Source organism: Centroberyx gerrardi, chromosome 6, assembly GCF_048128805.1.
Source record: "Centroberyx gerrardi isolate f3 chromosome 6, fCenGer3.hap1.cur.20231027, whole genome shotgun sequence".
In the NCBI taxonomy this organism is placed as follows: Eukaryota; Metazoa; Chordata; class Actinopteri; order Beryciformes; family Berycidae; genus Centroberyx; species Centroberyx gerrardi.
Genome location: NC_136002.1, coordinates 5,833,678 through 5,860,895, shown reverse-complemented (window position 1 = coordinate 5,860,895; position 27,218 = coordinate 5,833,678). Strand labels below are relative to the sequence as shown.

Sequence of the window (27,218 nt, the reverse complement as noted above, 5' to 3'; positions counted from 1 at the left end):
TTACAGTAAGAAGTCCACATACCTTTGTTCTAATACCCTGAAAACTTCAATAAGACCAATAGAATTTAGTTATTTAGTTATTCTTTTTTTATAGCAGAATCCTTTATGGTGCTGTATTTAGTCTGATTTAGCAGGATTTTATTTGATCAGAAGGTTCTTAGAGACACCAGCACCCTTCTTCTGTGTGTAGATAAAAATAGGAATCACTTTATCACAGTAAATGTACAGGAATTTGACATTCTTTGGAGCAGAGGTCACACATTTATTAGTCAAGTAAATGTATTGCAGTGCAATTATATTTTCTTCAAGAGACAATCAAATAATAATACGGCTCAATAATGAACACATACAGCTGGGTGTGAAACAGTACAATTTATTGATTTCATTTTACATAATCTACACATCACCTCAATAACACAATATCACAGCACTTGGATGTAAATACTCTTGCCTGCAATCAGTTCCATTTTAAAACACATTATTATAATTTCTCTACAATATTCCACTGATATTCTGCCCCAGCGTGCATTCTGCTTCATGATAAAACAATTCATAACCAAGTGTCTATCATAAACAATTGCCTACATTTTGGTTCTTCAGTGACACTTATCATAAAGCTTGTGAAATGTGCCTCCTCCCCATTTCCTTGGTGCAATGTTAAATGTTAATATTGCCACGCTTTCTCAAACAAGCATGGTGATAATAATTATACAACACAGCTACAGTATATTTCCGCTCTTTCTACATAAACTACAAACACACACACACAAACACATACACATCATACATGAAAGCTCCTGTCTACAAACCCCCAAAATCTGTGTGTAAATTAATCTTCTTCATAACTGTTAACAGCTAGGAAATTTGCACGCACATAACGCAATCTTCTCCCCAGTGTATTTGTGAACAGAGGCACTTCACCCATGAGCAAGGCACCGTGGAGGAATGTTCTCTCTCTGCCACCAGGGGGCAGCATAGTCTTTTCAAAATGCACCCATGCCTGCTCTTTGCCTCTCCGGATGAAGAGAATGAAGGACTCCCTGTAGGCCCGACAGCGAAGAAGAGGTTGCAAAGTGTCAAGTGTGAAATGAGAAACGAGCAGAAGATGCAGAGTCGAGATCCTCTGCCTTTTCGAGTTCCGGTCCAGGTGTCGGGTCTTCACTCAAACTTGCGCAGGTGGTTGTAGAGGGACTGGACGTAGGTGAAGACGCACATGGGGTCCGGTTTGCGGCCCATGATCATCATGTCCTCCACCTCGATCAGCCGGTCGCAGCCCGCCTTCACTCTGGAGACACAGACAAGAGAAACAGCTTACTGGAAGGGAGAAAAAGGCTTTGTGCTGTATGAGAGTTTGTTTAAAACCAGGTTTCGACCCATATGGGGTTTCGAAAGTCAACACTGATCTGTTGGGATTGAAGCTGCTGATTACCGATAATCAATTGCTTAAAATTTGACCATTTGACCTTGTTTCCCCCAGAATTGTATTCTTGTCTGTGTAGAAAAGCCTCTGAAACAGCATTTAGAGCATCATGGGACACTAAAACTCTCCATTTAAACCCAGGATAATGATGATAAAACACATTCACATTCATGCATACTTGTCTGGAATCTGACCAAAATGGCTCATTAGAATCAGTTCAGGTTAAGGTCTTCCCATAGACAACCAGTGTAGTATTGATCAGTTCTACAATTATATAATGAATCAAACTGCATCATATCCATCATATCAGAGGTGGACAACACTGACTGACCGATTTTGAATTTCCAATATTGGCCCTGTTTTATGGTCTTCACACTGTGTACAAATCAGTCAAATAACACACATATTGTCCACTTACTCTGCAGTTCCAAAGGCCAGTTCAAAGTTGTGTTTGCGGTTGGCGGGCAACAGAGAGTTGTAGTCAAACTCGGTGGGGAAGAAGGAGTGGACCAGAGCGCAGAAAGCCATCCCATCGCTCCAACTGGACGAGAAGTTCTGGATGTCTATGTTCTACAGAGAAACACAGGGAGCGGTGAGGGATACAGGAGGTTCGGTGATGACATGGCAAGTGTGTGTGATGAAGTGAGTGTACTACTGTGTGATTTCAGGCCTCTGCTTGCATAGAGAGCCAGTAAAAGAGTCAGAAGAATTAAAGGGACATAAGGAAATGACTTGTAAAACTGATTGGCAGCTTATTCTAACTTTATAAAGCTATCTCCCCATTCACTGTCTAGCTCACTTATAATGGATAAAACAGAGAGGGGAGTGACTGTTTTCCTCTTTCTCCTTTCCTTTCCTTTCCTTTCCTTTCCTTTGCCTTTCCTCTCCTCTCCTCTCCTCTATCTCCCTCCTCTTCTCTCCTTTCCTGTCTATTACATGCTTTTGATATCGTGTCATTTCAAGGCTTCCCTGTCTAAGCCTGTAGTTTGTCTTGAATGAAATGCAACTTGTCAAGTCAGATGAGTCTCTCTCTCTCCCTCTCTCTCTCTCTCCCTCTCTCTCTCTCTCTCTCTCTCTCTCTCTCTCTCTCTCTCTCTCTCTCTCTCTCTCTCTCTCATGTGAGTGTCAGTGTTTGCTCCCAGTTAATAAGAGCCTTGGCTATGGCTGGCTTGTGTATAACTAAAGCCACATGGACCAGCTGGCACAGGCAGCTGTAAGGAAAAGGGTACCGGGGCACATCAATGTGTCAATGTACTCAACCGTAACCCAAACACCCCCATCTACCCCCCCTCCCCCATTCACAAATCCCCCCACACACATATTCACAAGGACACTCATCTCTATACACTTATATGGGTGAAGTGTAGCTAATTAACACATTAGTACTATACTGTATGTGCTGACAGGTTAAAGCTACAGGAAAGACCAGGTTAAGCAGGTTTAAGTCATCCATCCATTTTCTAGCTGCTTATCCGTCAGGGTTGCGGGGGCAGCAGGGCAAGCAGAGCAGCCCAGACGTCCTTTTCCCTAGCAACTTCCTCCAGCTCCTCCTGGGGATCCTCAAGCACTCCCTGGCATACTGGGAAATGTAGTTCCTCCTGGCTGTACCTTGGGGTCTCCTCCAAGTCAGTCATCCTTCAAAGGGAGGCGCCCAGATGTTATCCTTACCAGGTGCCCAAACCACCTCAGCTGGCTCCTTTCAATGTGGAGGAGCAGCGGCTCGATGCCGAAGTCTTCCCAAATCACTGAACTCCTCATCCTGTCACGCAGAGTGAGGCCAGCCACTCTGTGGAGGAACCTCATCTCTGCTGCTTGTATCTGTGATCTCATTCTTTCAGTCACTACCCAAAGCTCATGACCATAGGTGAGGGTCGGGACGAAGATCGACCATAGCTTTGCTTTGTGGCTCAGCTCTTTCTTCACCATTGCGGTCCAATACAATGCCCACCTCACTGCAGTCGATGCACGTAACCACCGATCAATCTCACAATCCGCCTTACCCTCACTCATTAGTAAGACCCCGAGATACTTGAACTCCACTTGGGACAGCTGCTCCCCCCTCACCTGGATGGGGCAAGCCACCTTTTTCCATGAGAGAACCATGGCCTCAGACTTGGAGGTGCTGATACTCATCCCGACCATGTCACACTCAGCTGGAAACTACGATCGCAGTCTGATGAAGCCAGAAGGACGACATCATCCACAAACAATAGAGATGCCACCATAATATCACCAAACCGGACACTCTCCAGACCTCGGCTGTGCCTTGATATCGTGTCCATGAATACCACACACAGTAGATGGGGCAAGGCACATCCTTGTCGGAGTCCGATGCCCACCTTGAATGTGCTTGACTTAATGCCAAGCATGCGAACACACTGTGTATAGGAACTGAATGGCTCATAGCAGCACATAGCAGCACATTCTCCCACAGCACCTCCCACAAGAAACCTTGCGGAACACGGCCATTAAGTCTTTTCCTTTTAAGTCAGGTTATTTCTATTTCTTATGTCATTCACATCCAAACCTTTAAAGCTTTAAACCTGTGTGGAGTCTTGTAGCAACTGATAATGAGTCCCAAGTATCTCAGTTGGTATACTATAACTTTAGTGTTTTACCTGGTATCCTATGGTCTTGGAGCGGCACCACTCCAGAAGGATCTGTTTGATGCTGCTGGCGCTGGACACTCCAAAACTCTGAGATCGCTTCAGCTTGGGTTTTGAGTCCACCGGCTTGGGACGGCTGGACAGAAGAAGAAGAAGAAGAAGAAGAAGAAGAAGAAGAAGAAGAAGAAGAAGAAGAACAAGAACAAGAAGAAGAACAAGAATGATTGTGAGCAAGAGTGGGGGAAAGGTGTGGGAACAATGCTGCATTCATGTCCCAGAAAAAACATTGGGAATAACAGCTAATAACAGTGACTTAGAACAGTTCATTTCAAACTTGTTTGAAGCCATCAGGATGCCATGTTTGAAGTTTTCTGTAGACTTTGGCTGATCCTTATCAGCACATGCACATGCACTTAGTGACTGAGACATTTGAGGTCATGCTATATGGCAAACAAAAACAATGTCATTGACAAACAAAAAATCCAGAAAGTAGTTGTGTCCTTTTTAAGAGTTGTGATCACAAAATGACTACACTGATTACATTGCAGCTACCTGTTACTGGCTTCAGAGTCCAGTCTTTCGAAGATTGATCGGCGGGCCTGAGCACCAATGTTACGTGGCAGAGTCTGTGACCTCACCAGCTCCCGCCTCCTCTCTACTCCCTGGCCACAGGACCTGTCACCGCTGACATCACTGACTCTGCAGGACGGGAGCACAGAAGGCTCAAACAAAGCAAAACATATGTGGGCTATCCTAAAATGCATCCTTCCCTCTTTTCACTTCAATGACAACTTCAGTCCAAAAATATCAGTATTGGTATCAGCCTTCATCCATCTAACCCTCATAACTATACAGCTATTACTTACAGCTCAATTATGACAGAAAATATTTTTTTTTACTGTAACACAATGTATACACTGTAACAGTCACCTCCCACTCACCTGTCATGCTGCGGTAGCCCAGAGTAGGTCACTGACTTAGTGGGGGCTGAATATGCCTTTTCTGAAAAAAACAAATGATACATCATGTCAAAGCTAACAGCTGGGACTGTTAACAGAGAAAATCATATCCTGCATCATTCAGAATCTCAAAAAGGATATCCTGTGTGTCTAAAAGCCAAACTCACCTTGAAGTCGTGGAGATCCCAGAGCTCTGATAGGAGTAGGAGTCCATGTCTTCAAAGAAGATACTAACAGGGTCAAAGACAAAGGAGATTGTGAGTTAGGACGTATTCAGCATAACTTGTAACTTATGCTGCATTCACATTCTAAAAAAACATTGGAGCAACGGTTAAAATGGTTAAAAGCAACAATTTAGAGGTGTTCACACATTTAAACACGTTTGAAGTTGACATGATTTAAGTTTTCTGTAGAGTTTGATTGCTTCTGATCAGTGTTTTCACACACACACACACACACACACACACACACACACACACACACACACACACTTAGTGAGTGATACATTTGAGTTCATATTTTACAGCAAACCAAACATTGCAATGTCAACCACAAATAAAAAATCCAGAAACTAGTTGGGTCCTGCTTTGACATTTTAAGAGAGACCACAAAAGAGTCCTGGAAATGGGAGAAATCAGGGTTCATCGGCAAACCCCGAGTTCCCATTTAGTATTTACCATCTGAAAGCTGAGGTGAACAGTATTTTCTAGTAGGAAGCTTGTGTCTACCATCTTATATATGACATGAATGCAGTATTATCACAGTTTAATATTTATGATATAAGGAGAGAGATGGCTTGACAAGTTGAGATTTCAATGTGAATGAGCAGTCAGTCACCTGGTTGAAGAGGGGACTCTGCTATTGGTTGAGGCTGGTTGTTGTTAGCAGTTGATTGGCTGGGAGGTGAGGCCTCGGAGACAGGCGGGGACTGGGAACCAGTAGGGCTGCTGGGAGAGTCGGGGCCCTTGATTTCCGCCATCTTGGTTGTAGCAGTGATGGGGAGGTGGGGCATCCGCATGGCAACCGGGGCTGTGTGTTCATGTGGAAAGTCATTGGGTGGAGAGGTCTTTCCATGTACCAACATCGAGTTTTCTAATTGGATAAAAAGATTTAAAAGTTATGACATGAATGGAAGTAAGATTTTCAAACTTACTTCTAACCTAGTAACTAACCTAAACTAATTAACATAGCTCAACTAACTCATTGCCCTTAAGTTTTCCACATTTTAACCTTTATTTAACTGAGCATGCATGGGTCTCCAAGCAGCTCTATTGGAACAGTTGGAGGTTAGGTGCCTTGCTCAACTGTAACTGTTGAGGCAAGAGAGAACATCACTTGTTCATTTCTCTCAACCAGATTTCCCTCAGCTAGTCCAGGGTTTAACCAGCTTTCAGTCAGTGATGTAGTAGTAAACAAAAAGTGGGTAAACTACAGTATGACCTCCAATCTGTGATCATCATGAGGAAAATAACCACAAACATGAAAAAAAATCAATTATCTTTTTAGAAAAGCATTAATATTTGTGTTTTTTTTAGACACTATCCTCATATAACTTACATTGATTTTGATACTACTTGGTAAATGTACTACATATTTATTTCATAAAGATTTCTATCAGCCTAAAACTATTCCACAAATGAAAAGGTGGGTGAACTGAGTTTAGGTGTGTTAATTCTCCACTACATCCCTGCTCTCAATCACAAGCGCATTTCTCAACAACAACCTTGATGCATGCACGGGTTCAAATGAATTTGTATGTAATCTGTAAACTATGAGGATAATGTGATGCGATGTGGTTACCTGTGGCAGCAGAGTGTCCATTCTCCAGTCCAGAATGTGTTGGAGCTGGATCCACTTCTATTGGCTCCTCTCGCTCTATACTCTGAAACACAACACACAGAGGATCACAGTTAACGCCAGACTGTACTACTAGTGCCTTTCACTTCTTTTAAAGGTGCATTATGTGATCTCCGACCTTTATCGACCTCTATTGGTGACCAGTAGGAATTACAACAACGTCAATAGAACTTATCTCCTCCTACACAAGACAATAACATCAACAATAAAGTCACACTTTCAAGCTAGCTAATTACAGCAGAGATCCAACAGAAACATCTAGTGAAGAGGTAATATATCACCATGCTACATACTGGAATAATAATACTGCTTTGTCATTAGATTTTTTGGCTTGAGCGCAAGGCTTTTAGCCTTTGTAGCTGAAATGTCTTGCGACCCCAGTCGCTCGCTCATAGCACCGTCCTTCATTCACCAGCTGAAAATGTTTTTGACATTTTGTTCCAAAACAGAGTAGAGGCCGGTAAGTGAGTTTTGAAAGCCAGAAATCTGAGTACCTGGTGAAGTAATCATTGAAGTCATTGGTATTCGACAACAAACCTACCAACCCCAGTAAAATTCGTACTTTTTGGCCCTTTAATGTCAGGAAAGTACTACATTACATGTAGAGCCATTCATACACCAATATGTTGTGTTTGGAGCAAAGACAAAGAATTAAGCCAGCATGTTCTTCTGGTTTGAACACAATAAGAAATCCAGATGTCTGTTGTTCTCTGAGTCATTGTTGGACCGTTTCACTTTTTCGGTCGTACTTGTCTCCAACAGATGGGCTTTTTTGACCCGACTTCAGACAGAACACAACAAAACAAAACAAACCAACAAATCAGCGCAGCACGACTCAACACGGCACACTTCAAAGTCTCCCGTTTGATGGTGTCTGCTTCAGAGGAGCCGATAAATGAGCTGACAGCATCATGGGTGTGAGAGGCACCAGGGCTATGTGCTGCGTGTCTATCTCCTCTGGTGTGATAAGACTAGAGACGTTTTTAATCAGGCACCGCTGTCACTGGCACGCTCACAATCAGTGATGGGGAGCAGCCAAAATGCGTCAGGTGATGATCTGGCAGCCTGACTGCTAAAATGACTGAGATCAAGTTATAATGTCAACATCATCAGCATGTTAAGTTCATGTTACAGGAATGTCAGAGTCTGTGTGACCGTGCTGGTTTCCTGTCTCTCTGATGAGCATAGACCCAGTGTGAAGGCTCTCTTTCCTCTCTCTAAACACAATCAGCCTGGTGGAACAGCTGATCCACATCCTCTACAGCAGATAGGCCGTGACTTGATCTATCTCAAACTCTTAACTGGTGCTACTGACCCAAATAGGTTGTGGGGCTCTCACCATCCTCCTGGCCCTGTCAGTAGGCCAGATGGAGCATTATGGTGGTGTGCTGATAGTCCAACTCCTTTCATAGACACAGAACAACACTGCTCAGGTCACTGGTGCAGCATGCATAGTATAGCTATACCTGAGATACACTTTCTCAAGGTCAGCATCAAGTCACTGATATCACGTTGTACTGGTTTTGGTCTTGAGCAGCAGCTCTTGGGCAACAGTAGCTGTTGCCACATCCTAGGATACCCCCCCCCTTAAGGATCCCTGGGTCCCACTTTGAGAACCACTTTTCTAGAGAGAGTTAATGTGAAATTATTACGATCATTATCGTAATAGTTTAAGTAACTATTGCTGATTTTTTGACAGTCACACCTCTGAAGCATTTTTGAATTGAAATAAATTGAATTTACTTCCAGCAAAGAGATGGAATCTCTAGCAAGGCAGAGGCCTAAACGTACTATTGCATTACCCTTCTGTCACACACACACACACGGAGTGAAGGAACAATACGCTGTTCTTGATAGCATGTTATAGTTTGGGGGGGGTGTCCAGCTGAGCTCATCATATAGGAATGCTGGTGGGGAGTGTGTTAAAACAACGCAGTACAGCAAGAGGGGAGGCGTGACGGGTGTGTAATTTCATAAAGGGGGGTTCACACACCTGGGAGGGAATAAGGGAAAGAGTGAGGACTGCTGGAAAAAACACGCTCATGTATGAGAAGGTGAGGGAGGCGGAGGAGAGCCGCTGTATATTGCATAGGGATATGGGGGAGAGTTACGGGGCAGTGAGGTGGAAACAGCTGGCTATCCGACTGGGAGAGGGAGACAAATTGCAGAACTATGCCTGGCCTTGGGGAGGGGAGCTACCCAACAGCTTAAGTAGCTCAGATCATCAAAAGTCCACCGTGGGTCAATGGGAGAAACATGAGAGTGGGGCTACTGAGGTTTCCGTAAACTCTCTGGAATCCCGAGGTCTTATTTGCTGGCAGGACACACTGTTGATCGCCGTGTGCTCAACACTTAGCATGGCACATTACTGACAAGGGATTTGAGGACACAGCGCACGGTGCACTTGGACGCATACACATACACTTAAACAAGCATGTGTACTCAAACACACTTGCATCTGCACCCAAGCACTGTATGAGTGCATACGCACACACACACACACACACACACACACACTCACTGTGACGTCACTCTTGGACAAGTTTATTTATATAGACCTTCATCACAAAAGCATGTCTCAAAGGACTTTACCGAGAATGACCCTAGATAGATCTAACTAATCAACAATCAATCACAAAAAATGATGCAATACAGAAGGTAACAAAATAATAAATGTCATACGACCATTGTTGCACCAACGTTAAAAACAAGTGGAATTATAGCACCAAAATGAAAGTTGAAATGACATTGTTTTGTGATATCAGAACCTACATATCTTTCTGATATCAGTTAAAAACAGTTTCCAAAGCTGGTTTAATATGATTTTCTACTATGCCATATTGGCATAGTAGAAATATTGCATACATATCATATTGTAAAAAAAAATCATTTGTGTGGGTTTCAGTGGAGCTTTAGTGTCCCATGATTGTCTAAATACTGTCTCCGGGGCTTGTCCACCAGTGCCAAGAATAAAAATCTGGGCAAAACACTCCATCCTTGTAATGTTTTAACTGTAAAAATACTGAATATCAGCGCAAAATATCAGCTACCGGCAGCTTCGATCCAAAAAAATATCGGTATCAGCATCGTTCCTCACTAAGTCACGTTTCCCCTGCTTGGTGAACATGTGTGTATTGGAGTGTGTGCTGCCTACAGATAGAGCGTTGCCTGATAAGTGGCTAAAAGTAGGGACTGTCATGTCACCGCTCCAGATCACACTGAACTAGACCAAGCTGAGCTGCGTAAGTGCTGCACTCACACGGATGCTACACAAGGAACTAGGGATGGACATGAATGGTTATAAATGCTCAGAGCTGGAGCTTGTACTGTAAATAAAGGAAACGCGTTTACGTCTTGCTTCATCCTTATTTGTCCCTGACTTCTATAAAGTAAATCGGACCGTGGAGAAGCTGAGAGGGGATTGAGCGGTTGTTTAGTCTGGCCTGCTATTAGCTGTCGCCCCGTTACTGCGCTTTATAGAGGAGGAACAGTACATAGGATCAATGACATCTGAATTCTCTCTCCGAAATTCCCCCTTAGGAGCAAGAAAGAAATATACATCTGCATTAATTATAAGAAGTGCTCAAAACAATTAAGAAAAGACTTAGACTTAGACTTAGAAGAGAATGATAAAGACGTGAGAAACAATCCAAGGCTCGTTTCTCAGGAGCAGAATTCCAGAAGAAAATAGTCCCAAATCTCACACTGATTTTAAATGAAACTCATCTATGTCTAGGAGAAGTAAATGAGAGGAGGATGAGATTGCTTATTGCCTGGATATTGCTTTCCTCTGGGGCAACACACACACACACACACTCAAAGTCTTTCTCCCACAACAATCTCATAACGGAGTGACAGAAGTGTAAGCAGACAAAAGCTCCCCTTTTCTTTCTTCAGGGGACGACAAATCCCTCGCTCCCTGAGAGTGCATCATGGCGTCATGACAGGGGAACTATAAAATGTTGGGAGGAAATAAATGAAACGGAGCAGAAAATGTGGAAAAGCCCGAGGAGAGACAGAGGAGGAGGGAGCGAGGAAGGGAGAGTGAAGAGAGGAAAGTAAGGGAGGAAGTGAGGGAAAGAGTGCAGAAACCGTGAGATCGAGGAGGAGTGACCCTGCAGGGTTTGATCACATCAAAGTTTTACTGTCCTTACCTGTTTGTTCTTTTAAATTTGACCATTTGATGCCAAAAAAATCCAAAAATGATTCAGTGTTTCCCCTAGAATTACATTCTTGTCAGGGTGGAAAAGCCTCTGAAACAGCACCAGATGGGACACTAAAACTCTCCATTGAAACCCATAATGATAATAACTGGATAAATTAATTAATATCCGATCAAAATGTCACATTAGAATCAATTCAGGTTATAAGCTTCCTATGGACTACCAGTGTAATATTGATGAACTCTACAATAAATATGGAAACAATCAAACTGCATCATATCCATTATATCAGATGTGGATGACACTGACTGGCCAATATCTGATTTTTAATAAAAAGCAAATATTGGCCTGATACTCACAAGTCAAATACCTGCATATTCAATAACATATAACCAGCAAATAACACAATATTGGCCTTTGCAACCAGGCGATGTGCCCTATAGGAGAGCTGGCTGTTCAACAGGAGGGGGTAAGAGGGCACTGGGTTACTGCTGTGTCCTGTGGTTAGTTAGTTTGGAAGGAGGGTCAGAAGACATTGTGTAGCTGTCAGAGCCATCTTCATCACTGACACTGCAATAAAGACTCTGGGGGGGTGGAGGGAGGAGGGGGGAGGGTGTGACGGGATGATTTGGCTGCAGAAGACCAAGCAGTTGGTGTATGGGTGCAGTGGAGGAGGGAGTAGGATGGTATTCATGTCATGTCTTTCTTTCTTTCTTTCTTTCTTTCTTACATAAGATGGTGTATTCTCGTCAATATCGTCAAATTTTTTTAATGTTTAGGGGCTGCAGAATGCAATATGTGCCATGTGAGAAGGGTGTCCAACTCCTTGCATTTAAATGTGGACTGTATTAATGTGTGTGTCTGTGTGTGTGTGTGTGTGTGTGTGTGTGTATGGGAGTCAGTGCATTTTTAAGGTGATTTTAGTTCTTCTTTCCACTGTTTTGCTGCGAGTTGCTTCATTAAAGAACATCAGAAGTCTTTCTTTCTCTTTTTCTTAACTTTTTTTTCCTTTTCTCTTTCATCCTTCCACCTCTCACTCCAAGCCATCCTCTGCCCCTCTGCCACTGTTTACATCTCTCTCTCTCTCTTTCTTTCTCTCTCTCTCTCTGTCTCGCTCTCTCTCTGTTGGGGTGACATTTGAGCTTCACGGGGCCTTTGGGTGGTGAAGGAATGGAACGCTAGAACAATGGAGGCATGCTGGGATGACTGATAGGGGGAACAAGGGGCATGCCAGTATGTGCCAGTGTGTGTGTATGTGTGTGTGTGTGTGTGTGTATATACAGTATGTGTGTGTAGCAATATACACCAACACCTTGCCATTGCTAAGCTCTCCACTCCTGCATATCTCACACTTGTTTTTCCCTCAGGCTAGCACACACTTGTTGTTGTAGCTACCGAACACACTTTCTCAGTTACAATTTGCAAAACAAATGTACTAACACACATGCTTTCCATTTCCAGTGATAGAAACACAATGAGGCTATTGTATGGATAGGAATACCTTGACTGAATGGGGAAGGTGAATGGAGAAACATATATGTCATTGTGAATTAACTTTAAAACCGGCAAGGGTTGTAAACAGCCAGTCGTCATTGTTAACTGATATGCTGCCTGTGACCTTGCATTCTTAGCTGTGGGGATCAAAGCAAAATGCTCACATGGATAAGCACTGCACACACATTAAAGCATATATGTGCATATTTAACATGTAGGATACACAGACACACACACACACCTCCTATAAAGCCATCGGAGCTCTGCCCGGCAATAGGAGGAAACAGGCAGTAACAGAGGTCTCCAGCTCTGTAATTTCCTCCCAGAATTCTAGAGGGGAATCCTCTTGGAGGAAGACAGACCCGCTAAAACCACCTGTTCTTCAAATACATGCACACAGCCTGCAATTTCTCAGCTCAAAAAAAATCCTAGGGAATACCAGTTTGGGGTTTCGAGTGGAAAAAATGCACAGCCTTTGATCTGTTTTAGTGCAGAGGATATAAAAGCCTGATTGCAGGTGAGACTCACTGTACTGGATGACAGTGTGGCGTGGGGGTTCTTGGGAAAGGAAAAGCCTGTTCATAGTTACAGTGCCTCAAGTTATACTGTGATGTGACTGTTTTAGCATTATTTTTTTTACATTTTTATTATTGCCTGGGTTATATTCTACAACATAGAGGGTCTTAACATTCTTTTACGAACCTTTCTTCTCTCTCTCTCCCATTTTTTGCACACCCATTTTCTGGGTGCCGTCATTTTCTATTTTCACACACATAATACTGATTTCATACTTTCATCATGCATTTCTATTTAATATGCTACTGACATGTTGGAATCGCTGGTTGCCATGTTTAATACCACCCATTTTCTACATTTTTATTTCCGTTTTTCACTATTTGCTGCTGCAACGACCCAATTTCCAAATATGGATCATTAAAGATTCATCTTATCTTATTTCTTGGGGTGAGAAAGGATTCATTTACACTTGATTTACATGAGGTAGGAACTGGAATTTGTTCTCACATATCTACACATGCTTTTCCTTAGAGAGGTCAGAGTGAAGGATTATATACTAGCCATCCTCGCCGCTCACAGGAGGAATACACCCTCCTGTCAGCCAGTCTCTCTCCTCTACTATTCCCATTCTGCTTCCTCTCCCTGCTCATCTGCTGATGGTTAATCGGCTGTGAAAGAGTAGGAAGAAACACGGAAGAGGAACAGTCTGCTCTCTTGTCTTTTCCAGGCCAAGTATCAATGAGGAATAGGTCGTACTAGCCGTGGGGAGAGGATCATTTTTCTCCCTTCCACCCCCCCACCACCTTTCAATCCTCCTTTCCCTCCTCACAAACCTCTAACCTCTAGCTCCAACATATGGCTGCAATAGAAAGCCAGGAGGCCCTCCCCCTCCTCCATATCTTCCTCTATCCCACTCTTCTCCTCCTCCATTCCTGGCAGTGAGGCAGTAGGGGAGTGGCGGGGGGGGGGGGGGGGGGGGGGGGGGGTGTCAGACATGCTGACCTCTGGTAGATGAAGGGAGGTGAGAGGTTAGCGAGTGGGAAGAACAGACAGTCTGTATCGTCCCTCCCGTTCCTAAACAGCTGACTGAAAAGACAGGTGGGAGTGAGGAGAGGGAGATTAGAAGTAGGGTCAGACCAATATATGGGGATGATAATGGAATTTTATTCAAAATCTGATCTGGTCCAGTCAGTGTCGTCCACCGTGATGGATATGGTGCAGTTTGTTTGATTACATATTTATTGTAAAATTGATCAATACTACACTGGTTGTCTATGGGAAGACCTTAACCCGAACTGATTCTAATGTAACATTTTGACAGATGTAACATTTTGACAGGAGTATGCATAAAAAGGTTTAATTAGGCCTAATATTAGTAGTAGTGGTAGTAGAATCTTGAGTTTCAATGGAGAGTTTTAGTGTATCATGGTCTAAATGTTGTTAAGAATAAAATTGTGCCAGTATAATACATAGAATAAGAATGAAACACTGAATTTGTGTTATTTTTTTGGATCGTTTAGGTCATGAAAATGGTAATATTTTAAAGATATTTAATATTGTCCATTTGCAGTTTTGATCTAATCCAATCCAACGAAATGGGCTATACAAAAATCCATATTGGGAAAACCCTAATTAGGAGTAGAGATTAGGAGAATCCAGATATTTCTACAGCTTCCCTCTAGCCCAGTGCTTCTGAGGCCCCAGAGTCTGCAGAGTTTCACTCCAACCAAACACTACAACAGCTGATTTCACTCATTAGCACACCTTCCAGCAGAGACGAGGTCATAATCAGTGAAATGAGCCGCTGTACTGTTCGATTGGAATGAAAACCTGCAGACTCGTGGACCTCAATGGTACATAGTTGGGAGCCGCTGCTCTAGAGTTACCAGACAGCAGCTGGAGAAGACATCACCACCACCACCACCACCGTCATCACACAGACTAGCCTGTCTGTCCACATCAGCCCTGTATCGTCTTTATACAGTAAGAGCCTGCACAACACATAAACAAACATATAAAACCTGCAGAAACCACATAGCCAGACCATCTCCTCAACCTGAGAGTTTAGACTCCGGGTCCAGTGAGGAGAGAGGACAAGAAGGGAGGTGAGCTTTAGTTTGTCTTTTCTTGAATTACGTGAACTTACATATTCTTTATCTTCTCATAACCTTGTAATGTATATTCTATATATCTTGTTGTATATATTACTGTGATGTTCATATATTCAATATTTTTTTTTATAGTTTTTCACTTATCTCACACATTTCACACTCTATTTCACATCTGTCTATTTTCATGTCATGCATATTTTTCTTTCTTTTTTCTTCACCTCAGTTTGTCCTACTGCTTTTATTTTGCACACCCTCATAATGCTGCTATTCTTTTCCCTTCATTCATTTCCGCTTAACATGTTCTAGTGTTGAAATTGCCAGTTGCCAATAGTGGCCATTTTCTATATCTGCATTTGAATTCCATTTTTCCTCACTATTTGCTGCTGCAATGTCCCAATTTCCCTGCAGGGATCAGAAACGTTTCATCTTATCATAAAAACATGCTACGCTTTCAGCACAGTGGGAACATGGCATCCTTTCCATTGAGATCTCATCCTCTCTCACTCATCATCATATAACCTGGGGAGAGCTGACATGTTGAATTTCATCTTCACAGTGACTGACAGGCAGACAGAATAGCCCTACATTTCCTCAGCTTCAAAGTTAGAAAAATATGTATCTGCTCGTTCCAACGCTTCATTGAAGCTACAGCTGCTTATACTGAGTGAAATATTCAAACCCAAGACGCCATTTTTTATGGCTGCACCATTACATCAAATATCATCATCATCAAAAATCTAGATAATTGTAATTCAGTATGACGTATTTGGTGTCTTTGGAAACCTTGGGATCTTGACTAGAATTTAAAATAAAGTTCTGTGGGTTTGAACAAAGCATGTGTTTGTAATGATGGTCCTGCATGAGGGACCTTAGGGTAGAAGGGTTTTTAAGAAAGAAAGTTTAAGAAAGTTTAAGAAAGTTTAAGAAATCCTGCTCTCTCAACAAGCCGCACACAGTCATCCAAGCTCCCAAAACCAATTCTCTTTAAGGTGCTGACTAGGCAAAAGACTGGATTTGTGATTATTAAGAATTCCCATGGCAGACTTAGATGACCTTAAAGTCTCCTTGTGATATCTGCTTCCAGTAAGGCTTACTGGTTCCATGGGGCAGCTCACCCACCGGCCGGTGAGTTATTAACCTGTTTCCACAGAGATGATGACGGGAACACGGCCTATTGTCTGGAAGTCATTAAGAGAGCCAGGGGGAGCCAGGGAGTGGCTGCATACCTCTCTGCAACCCCCTACACACACACACACACACACACACACACACACACACACACACTTGATCTCTCTCTCTCTCTTCAAACCTTCAGCAGTGGCCTGTTCTTTGCTTTTTTCTCCTTTCTCTCTCTCTCTCTCTCTCTCTCTCTCTGTCTCTCTCTCTGTCTCTCTCTCTCTCTTTACAATTTCAAAATCCAATTAAATTCAATTACTTTAAAGGCATGACTGCAGACACAATGCTGCAAAGCAGTTTATAAAATGTCATTTTTTCAATAGTTTATACATTCAAACCATATAGAGACAATAAATTATTAATTAATTATCTCTCCCCATGCCTTTCTGTCTCTCAGTGTCAGATTTCATGGCAAGTAGACTTTGTGTTACCAAACCACCCATGGATAAGAAAGAAAGTCAACAAACAACAGTATTCAGAATGATGATACATTGTGAAATATCTGTTAAATTATTTGACAAATATTTTATTTTATTTATTTATTATTAGTTTGAAAACATGCACTATAGTAGTGCATCATCATCAATATCTATCAAGGCGTAAAACAGAGAACATGTAGGTGTTCATTCAAATCATTCAAAAGCCAGTAGAAGCATATCAGACATTGTAGTAACTATTGTGTGTGCTTGTGTGTGTGTGTGTGTGTGTGTGTGTGTGTGTGTACATTTGTTAGCGTGTGTGTTTGCTCACAAAAACATACTAAAAGTGTCTTTCTTTCTGTCTCTCTCATGGCTATATTAATAGCCATATAGAGCGGGTCGGTGCCAGGAATCCAGCAGCCTTAAAATGCAGTCTAGGTCTGAGGGGGGGTGAAGGGGAGGGGGGAGGGGGGAGGGGTAGTGGGGTGAGACTGGGGCCACAGAGACAGGGGAGGGATGGATGGATGGATGGATGATGAAAGAAGGAGGGAATGAAGGAGTGAGAGAGAGAGAGAGCAAATGGAGGCAGCTGGAGTTCAGTGCTGGCAGAGTTTGGGTACACAGAGATTAGGGATTGTGTTTCACTGTATGAGAGAGAGAGAGAGAGAGAGAGAGAGAGAGAGAGAGAGAGAGAGAGAGAGAGAGAGAGAGGGAGAGAGCTGGCTGGGACGAGGGAGTCTCCGCAGCCAGCGTGGAAATGTCAAATGTCTTTGTCATGGAGATAAACAACACTACATTCACTACACATTCTACACGCCACTGTAACCCTTCTCTCTCTCTCTCCAGCTCCGTTCTCACACACACACTCAAACACACTCGCTCTCTCACTCATTCATCTGCAGAAGTGAATGTGTTCTGCTGAAACACCAACACACACACACACACACACACACACACACACACACACACACACCTCCCTCTACTCCTCTGTCTTCTTTCCAACACCAGTGAAAGGTTAAACACCTAAGAGGATTTGAAAAGGCAAGTAATGGAAACACAAAGCAAACGAGGCATTTCTGGTCATCGTAAGAGTCAATATGAGGAAGTTGAACAGCTTTTCTTCCTTGACAAGCAGTAATAAAGCATTCAAATATGCCTTGCTACTCTACATAATATATGTATATATATAAATATCTGCCATTTGCTGGATGCTGTGTCTGTCTGTCTGTCTGTCTGTCTGTCTGTCTGTCAGCATTGGCAGAGGTTTGCACTCTTCCAAGTGCCTTGTAGCTAGTGCTAGTAGAGGTGTGACCAAGTCAACTTCGCTCGAGTCCCAAGTCAGTCTCAAGTCTTGAGGCACAAGTCTAAATGTAGATTACCAAGTCAAGTCCATGTTATTAATGTCAAGTCAGAACAAATCAAGAGTCCAGTATCAATTTAATATCCTACAGAAAACTAAATATCTAGGACTGTTCAATGCAATATGGTTTTAATAGGATAAAAACTTGGTAAGAGCATCATGAGTTTGATTTCTATAATCAGTTTTAACTTCAATAAATTCAATCATTCCATACAAATTCAGAAAACAGAATTTATTTTTAAGTCATTTACACAAACACAAGATCTGTTGTCAACCTTTTCAAGTCATCAAAGCACAAGTCAAGTCCCAAGTCACCAGAACCCAAGTCTCAGGTCTTCTCTTCATGCATCAAGTCAAGTCCCAAGCTATTAAAACTGTGACTCGAGTCCCCACCTCTGCCTAGTGCCCTGCTCTACCCACTGAGGCACACAGGATCACAGTGATGCACTTCAGATGTTTTTGACAGGTAACATTACAGCACGGCACAATCACATCTCATAACCAAATATATGGTCACACAACACAAGGCACCATGACATAATATTTAAAAATATTGACCGAAAAGCTGCCTCACCTTGGCACAGGCCAGTGAGCCGAACCAACACCACCAAATATAGACCAAAACAACACCAGCTAATTACCTCACCACATAACACTCCTGTTATTGCATTTGTGGGAAAAATCACTCTCCATTGGCTAAATATGGAGCGTGTGTGCGTGCGTACATGTGTGCATACGCTTGTGGTTTCACCTTTTGCATAACTTAACGCCAGAAGAGCATGTGTGCGTTTGAAATCCCTCTGTGCATTACATGTGTAGTAATCACAGAGTAATTTGGTTTGGACCTGGATCAGTACATTTTACTGCCTTGAACGCGCAATCTATCCATCACCCTATACACAGACTGGGACTAAACTAAACACTGCAGGGTAAACGCAGCAGTCTGGTTTGGAGATAAGAAACAGACAGGATCAAGGTTGAGTTGTGTAATGTTGGTGGGAGTGGAGGCTTATGGGGGCAGAGAGAGAGAGATGGAGAGAGAAACACACACACACACATCTTATCTTCCCCCACCTCACTCTGCATATCAGTTAAAGGTACCTCAGTCTATCACAATCTATGCCATTTTCAAAGAAATCAACTCTTGCTCCCTTATATAACATGTGACACAAGTGCCATGTTGAGCTACGAATCAAGCGCACCTCTCTGTCAGCCCGGTGTTCCTCACCCAGCCTGGTCCGGGCCCAAGGTTGATGGATTTACAGTGCTGTGAGTCTGTGTTGATAGAGAAGAGTAGATAACCCCCTGACCTCGCCGTGCTAATCTGATCTGTTCATCTGCTAATGAAGCCCCGCTCATCTCTTCCCTCACACACACACACACACACACACACACACACACACACACACACACACACACACACACACAGAACACTAGTGGAATGCACTGTGGCTAATGCACTGAGGTACTGGAGCCCTGGGAGATACAGGTGTGGTCTGGGAAGGTATGTGAATAAAGAAAGAGAATGGAGAATGAAAGTGTGTGTGTGTGTGTGTGTGAGAGAGAGAGAGAGACAAGAGAGAGGGAAAGAGAGTGCTTATGAGAGAATAAGAGAGAGAAACAGAAAGAGACTGATCAGTTTGCTTATATTGTTGTCCACCTCTGAAATGATGGATATGATGCTGTTTGATTGATTACGTATTTATTGTGAAACTGATCAATACTACAATGGTTGTCTATGGGAAGAACTTAACCTGAACTGACTCTAATGAGTCATTGTGATCAGATTCATCAGAAGTATGCATGAATATGAAAATATCAACTATCAGCACCTTCAACAAACCATATCAATTGAACCTTAGTGAAGAGGTCGGTGAGCTGAGACGAGGCGAAGATGAGGATGAAGGGATGAGAATGAGGATGGTAGATTAGAGAGGAGGAAGGAGTGAAGGAATGAGTCGGAGAGGAAGAAGAGCGGAGGAAGAGAGGAGGGCAGATTCTGTAATCCCTCCACAGTCAATGTACTTTTAATGAGGCGCAGTGTCCGCACAATGGCCCATTGAGACGGCAGCTTTGGAGCTGAAATTGGCAACAGCAGTTTTGTGTGTGTGTGTGTGTGCGTGCGTGTGCGTGTGTTGTTGAGGTGGTTTAGTTCTTTTTCCTAATCCTAATCTTGACTAATTCCTATTGCCCAGAACCATTTGAGGGTAGAAGAGAGCTACACAGCTGCCTCTTTACAAACCTCAAGAAACCTTCCAGATGGAACACACACACACACACACACACACACACACACACAACAGCTGGGTTTCCATTTCCATTCCAAGTATTTTTATGCGAATTCCGATGTTTTGAATTAAAAAAGCTGAATGGAGACAGCAAATTTTGATTAAAAATTCCTAAAAATCGGCTCTCAGAAGTGAACAGCTGCATACCTCTGGAAAAGATAACCTACTCACTAAGGAATAAGATACATCTTTTCTATAAAATATGGCAACCTTTTATCAACTACATGGAGAATCTCCCATCTCACATGATTGAATGATCATCTGCATGGTCTCTCTGTTCTCACCACACTAGTGTTGTAAAAGAACATTCTACTGTGGTTAAGGCTAACCTATCTCTCATTTATCTGTTATCTCTCATTTGTCTGTTAAATTATTTTTGAGACGTCTGTAATGTACTGTGAACGTTTTTGTATTGTCATTGTGTGGCTGTATGTTTTGTATACTTTTTGAAAAACCAAAATAAAATACTACATATCCTAAAAAATTCCTAAAAATCGCAAAAACGGCTTTCGCTTGCTTGAGGCAGAAAGGCTTTTTGTCGATAAAGAAATCATGCGATATATTGTGATGGGAACAATATGTTTGAATAAATAATTGCAGCTAAAATTGGCTTTGGATGATATGTTTTCTGTAAAATATCTGTGTCTAGAAATGTCAAACCTGCTGTTTCTCCCATGTTATAAGGCAGACATTGCGGTTGTATGACCATTCATTGGTGCATTAAAATATTTCCAAGTGCATTTCTTTGTTTTCATCTTCAGACAGCATGACTTATGGCCAACATTAGCTTAGACACCAAAGAACAATCACAACTTATCCAAGACTAAACAATTCTTGAAAAACTCTTTTTTTGGGTGGATTTTCTGAAGTAGTTACGTGTTCAGTATGCCGATTTTTTGGCTTCAAATTCACATCTTACTTCGTGCGACATTTCAAACGTTTGCTTAAAACTCGCCTGACAGTTGGATGGAAACGTGGCTTGGAACGAGAGTGAGCCAGAGGACAAAAAGAAGAAAAAAAGAGATAGATAGAGCCAGAGAAAGAAAGAGAAAGCATTCATAATTCATACAGCTACGTGCTGCAGGTGTGTTTTCGAGGTGAGTGTGTGTGTACGTGCAGCAGGTGTGTTTTCGAGGTGAGTGTGTGTGTGTGTGTGTGTACGTGCTGCAGGTGTGTGCGTGTGTTGGCCTTCTTGTGCAGGCTTGGCAGGTAATGGTGAGGATGCACAGCAACAGCTGGAGAGCAGGCTGGAAGACAGACAGGCCTATACACATCTCTCTGGCAGGGGCAGAGATAGCTACAGCTGTATTATAACCATTACAAATGCCTGCAGTGTGTGTGTGTGTGTGCGTGCGTGCGTGTGTGTGTATATGTGTGCATGCACCTATCATGTCAATCCAACCTGTTTGAACAGCCCGCTGTGACTTTGCAAGGCCCAACGTACCTACTGTATCTTTCTCATCTCTCTTACTTTCTTCCTCTCTGTCTCTCTCTCTCTCTCTCTCTCCCTTTCTCTATGTCTCTCTCTCTCATTCTCAGTCTGACAGACAGGTGAGGATGTGGCAGGAAGAGCGAGCTGCCATTGTGATTATAACAGCGGTCTATTGAGATCCGGCTACGTGGACAAAAGTCCCATGAAGCCAATTACCGCTGAGATCAGAGACGCAGCTTTCACACACGCGGATCTGATCACTCCTGTGCTGCCTTCAATGTCCCTGACACACACACACACACACTGAGCCTTTGTACAGTAACACAGCATTGCACGGTACATTCTGCGGCTCATATTTGATCTAATCGTGTGTATTTTTGTTGTCTGAGCATTTGGAGGAGTGTGTTGGGCCGACAGCGGGGGATCTCCCCCAGCAGAGGCATAAAGAAACAAAGGTGCCCTTGTGTTGTTTAGCGCTGACCAGATGATTTCACGGCAGATAACATTCCTCTGTTGTATCCACCGCATACTTCGGTAATTAGGGCTATAGGAATAGCAGCTATTTGCATAATGCGTGCATGTGCATGTGAGCGTGTGTGTATTTGCGATTGTGTGCATTTTTGTGTGTTTGCGACGTGTTTATGTGTCTTTGTCTGCACGCTAGGTACTGTATATGACTGTGTGCACACTCATACCCAGCAAGCATTTAGACGTTGAATAGATGTTGATATGACGGCCTGCACCAACGCTAGATCTAAATAAAGCACTAAAATGGAAGTTGAGACGACATCCATAGTCCATAACTGCTGCCTGCATCGTTTTGTGAAATCAGAACCTAAATATCTTTCTGATATCAGTTCAAAACAGTTTTCAAAGCTGATTTAATATGAATTTTTACCATGCCATAATATCAGATTTTTTTTTTTTTTATCAGAGTTTTGTGCTTCTTTGTGTTGACGTTGAACTTGGTCACCTCCTGTGTGTCACTGTCCGTCAAATTATTGCTGGGTATGCATGTGCATGCTTGAAATATGCCTATGTATGTGTCTATGTGTATGTATATATACTGTACGTGTGTGTGTCTGTGCGATCCGTCCCAGCTTTGCGTCAATTGTTCCAAAGAGCAGCTGTGAGCTTCCAGCCGGGACACGACAAAGAGCTCCGCGGAGGAAAGACTCTGCGCCAAATAAAAAGGAGAATCTCAATACCGGCCTCATAAATGATAAATGGGGACAATTATACTTTCCACAGCAGGAGGGGAGCCCCAAGGGGAGAGCGCTGGAATACAGTAAATAACAACCTCTGACTTTCAGAGGCATATTATACAGTAGGTTGTGTAAGTGCAGCTCCTACCATTCAAATTGCTCACTTAAGCGGTTGAACTTTTTGTCAAGCCAATAGTTTGACCAAAAGAAACTCTTTAATCCGCATCCTGAGTTTGATTGTTTATTTCAAGTAGTAATCCATTTGCACATAAATAAATGTTGCTATTTTGCACTGCCGATTGAACCAAGATTCAATCCCATCTGCAGTTTCACAGTTGCAGGTTGGTGTTTTTTGCTTATCGCCTGTTTGCAGAGGAGAAGAGAAAAGAAACAACATGGTTTCAGATCAAGAAAATGGAAATAAAAGTATCACACAAAAAGAAAGACATGGGTCAAAGAGGTGAAAAACAAGCTGTTAACAAGAAAAGAATGGAGCAGGCTGTGTACGCACAAACTAACCATCTATCAGCGATCCTCTCTTCCATTGCAAGAGGAACACGCTGATGTTCCAAGGACAGAGCTCACATATCACTGGCCACAAGACGGGCCTAAGAATAAACAATTACAACACACACACACACACACACACACACACACACATACACACACACTCAAACACACGCATACTCAGTGATTTAGGGATGGAAAGCCGGAAAAAGAAAGAAATGATCCTGATTGTCTTCAGCTGGTATCTATGCTCTTGTCTTTCTAAATATTTAGTTTTGATATGACAGCATTTTCCCACTTCTGTCAAAAAAAACCTTGACGTCATGGACAGCAGAGGGCCAGGAAAGCTGTGCGATCATCATCATCTGGCTCTGTGATGCAGCGACAAAGGGATTCAGAAAAGCCAGTAGATTCTCGTTTTGGTTACAACAGAAGCTAGAGAAGCCAACAGAGAAAATAAAAGCTTTCCTAAACTAAAGGAGATGAGTTACGAGCTCAACTCCATTCGGGTCTCCGAATGACAAATGTTTCCATGAGACCGCATCCCAAGGTGACAGTAAAAATTAATTCTTGAGACATTTTTTCAGAAACTGCTGAATGCTAAAACACTGAGGCAGGCGGTCTGGTCAGTGTCGATGAGCTATGATGCATCATAACCCAGACTTAGCCCAGAAGGAACCAGCTGTGTGCCTCATACTGTAGAACTGACTGATGTTTCACATTATAGATACGCACCTTCAAGCCTCCATCACACATTGGGGCAGTAAAGTTCATTCACTGGTGATTTCCTATGCATGCAAGCAAGAAATGTGCACCGCAGATTGCCTTGGTAGGTGGAAAAAACAGCCTTTCTTCTGATTCTATTTCATCCTATTTAAAGCTTCATCGCTATCGGGTAAAAACCTATCTCCACAATGTCAACTTTTCAGGAACTAAGAAAAACAGCCTTGTTGTGAGCTTTCATTTTTGAGTTTGGGGTTTTGAAAGGATTTCCTAAGGCCAAGGGTTGTAGAATTCTCTCAACCCACAGAGAACCATGTAATCCTTCCAGTGAAGTTACAACATGAACATCATCAAAATTGGAGTTACCAGGTTTGACAGCAGCGGTATTCACCGACCAGGGCCAACATTTCACAATGCTGATTTCTCATATTTGACTCAAGTCTGCAAAACCACACCGCCACACTAAACTTGCCTCCCAGGAGCCTGGTCTACTCATGTTACCGTACTTCATAAATTTTTGAGCATCCTAATGGAGGGCTATTGTGCAACCGCAGTGACACAGCCGGTGCCTGAGCATGACACATCGACGCGGCCGCATCGCAACGAGAGTTCAATCGCACTCGCATTCCGCTCTTTTACCACAGTGGCACTTTCCCAACATGGAAAATGAAATTGCAATTATTGGATTACATCTACTGCCGTTGCGTATTAAATTTCCATCTGTGTTACAGTCGACAGGATATACTGGATTATGAGGGAGCGTGTCAGTACAAATACGCCAAGAGTTGGGATCCTAAAGCATGACACCAACACTACAAGGGTTGGGAGTTTGATTCCCACTGGGGCCATCCATGCTAAAAATGTATGGCACTGTACTGTAAGGTAGTGGTTCCTAAACTGGGGTCTGTGGACCTTCAGGAGTCCTTCAGGGGGTTGTGGGGTGTCCACAGCAAAACCAGGAAAAGTGATTTCACCATTACTTCAATCACTAAACAACTGTATAGTACGATGGCAGAAGGTATCATGTATCTGTTTTTGTCCGAGATTTTGCCCTCCCAACCTACAGTACAGACAGTCATGCAATTCTACACAAAATCGCATCTAATGACAAGTCTTCTTAGATGGAGTTCCTTGGGACAGAATTAAATGACAGTTTGTGGTCTCATATGTATCTATTGAGGGGGTCTGTAACATGAAAAGTCTAGGAACCCACGTTGTACTGTGCTCTATAGGTAAAAGCACCCACCAAATGGCACATGTTAATGCCATCTCTAATCTACAAGCACGCAGTACTCACGTTGGTCTTGCTGGACACAGCGAAGGTGGCCCGGCTCGAGAAGCGGGTGGTGGAGGGGCTGCCGCCGGACACCGGGCCGGTCACCATGGAGGAAACTCTGGGGCCGGCGGTGGGACTGCCGGAGCCGGGGGAGGACGAGAAAGTGGCGGGAGGAGAGGCGGGGCTGCTGTGGGTCTGGGCTTGGCTTCCCTGGGCCTGGATGTGCAGAAGAGCCTGGCCCTTTCCGTGGATCACCTCCCCGGTCTCCTGGTGATTCACCTGAACGTCACTCTGGTGACTCTTGTGGTTCTGGCTGTGGTTACTCTGGTTGTGGTTGTTGTAAAGCAAGGTGTCGCGGTCGCACGTCATCCCGGTGAGGAGCTCCACCTGTCGGGTAAGGGCCTCCAGCTGCGCCTTGAGCTGCCGGTTCTCCTGCTGCAGCTGAGCTACCGCCCGACCCAGAGGTCCGCTCACGTTGGTGGCCTCCTCCAGACGGCGCTCCATGCCCAGCTTAAAAGCGCTGACGTCCACGTGGATCTCCCGGATGGCGTCCCGGAGAGTGTTTTCGTAACGGGCCAGAGCGGCACACACCGTCTCCCCCTCTGGAGAGGAGGACGTCGGGGGACACAGGTCTCCCATCTCAGCCAGGGTCGCGGCTTCCATTACTACTGCTGCTACAACTGGTGACCCTCTGGGCGCGGGCCAGACAGCCTTTTAGTCAGTCTGTGTGACCGAGTGACTGAGTCAACGCTTGTAAGTGAGGTTCTCTAGCCAGTGGAGAAAGTCTAGCTTCAGTCACTTGTGCTGTAGGTTGGGCTGGAGGAGGTGGGGGCTGGGGGACAAGGGTTGGGAGATGAGGGTTAGGGTGGGGGGGCAAAGGTCTGGTCTTTTTTATCCACACTCCGTCAACTCTGTGCTGGGACGGTCTGGTCCACGTCTCCTTAGACTGCTGTCAGAACGCTCCGGGACAGCCTCCGCTTTCCAGGTACAGCCTCCTCACTCTGTCTTCTGTCTGAACGCTCCAGACACAAGACTTGAGACTTGATCTGTGGCTTGTGAGCAGCAATCAAACTCTTAGAAATCCCATCCAAATCCAAGTAGATTCCTTGATGGAAGAAAATGCAGGGACATTACAAATTGTCCAAGAGAATGTAAATGAAATCAAGGTTTGCATCTGTCTCCATTCTGCACTAGATGACAGAATCTGAAACACAATCTGAAAGAGCTCAAACTTGATTCAAACACAACACAGTTCAGATATGACAGATTTAAGCTATTACACTGAACAGAACAACAACAAGGAAGCCTATTTTCTAATGCATTTCAAGGAGTCTGAATGAGAGAAAAAGCACACAACATCTCTCTACGCCAGCTATGTTTCATAACTGCTATAAAACAAACCAGTGAGGTAATCCTGACTCTGTTTCACAGCTGCTGAAGTGTGTGCATTACCACAAATGTGTGTGTGTGTGTGTGTGTGTGTGTGTGTGTGTGTGTGTGTGTGTGTGTGGATCAGTGCCTACCTCAGCTTAGCTCTCCGGTAGAGTTCTGTAGAGTTTCCTCTGCCCTGAACAGCTGTGTGTGAGTGTATGTTAGTGTGTGTGTGTGCGTGTGTGAGCTCTGCTCTGCGCTGCCGGCTCTCTGGTTTGTTTAAACTCTCAGGTTGATCGCTCCTCTCTTCTGGCCAGGAGGAGGGAGGAGGGAGG

At 43.5% G+C, this 27,218-nt stretch overlaps 1 protein-coding gene across 1 annotated transcript; it reads right to left on the bottom strand.

Moving 5' to 3' along the window:
- Window positions 1-357: 357 nt before the first annotated feature.
- smtnl (smoothelin, like) lies at window positions 358-27,218 on the bottom strand. Its single transcript, XM_071905136.2, has 10 exons — window positions 27,036-27,218; window positions 25,534-26,617; window positions 6,786-6,867; window positions 5,823-6,077; window positions 5,153-5,215; window positions 4,968-5,028; window positions 4,579-4,725; window positions 4,039-4,162; window positions 1,839-1,990; window positions 358-1,285 (listed from the first exon to the last, which is right to left on the bottom strand). The coding sequence occupies exons 2-10, from the start codon at window positions 26,173-26,175 to the stop codon at window positions 1,159-1,161; spliced, it is 1,653 nt and encodes a 550-aa protein (XP_071761237.2). The 5' UTR covers window positions 26,176-26,617; window positions 27,036-27,218; the 3' UTR covers window positions 358-1,158.

Coding starts and splice junctions, on each gene's coding strand:
- smtnl (XM_071905136.2), bottom strand. CDS start 26,175: ATGGAAGCCGCGACCCTGGCTGAGATGGGAGACCTGTGTCCCCCGACG. Junction 4,163..4,578: donor GACTCTGAAGCCAGTAACAG/GTAGCTGCAATG, acceptor TCTTCTGTCCAG/CCGTCCCAAGCCGGTGGACT. Junction 1,286..1,838: donor CTGGCCTTTGGAACTGCAGA/GTAAGTGGACAA, acceptor CTGTGTCTCCAG/AGTGAAGGCGGGCTGCGACC.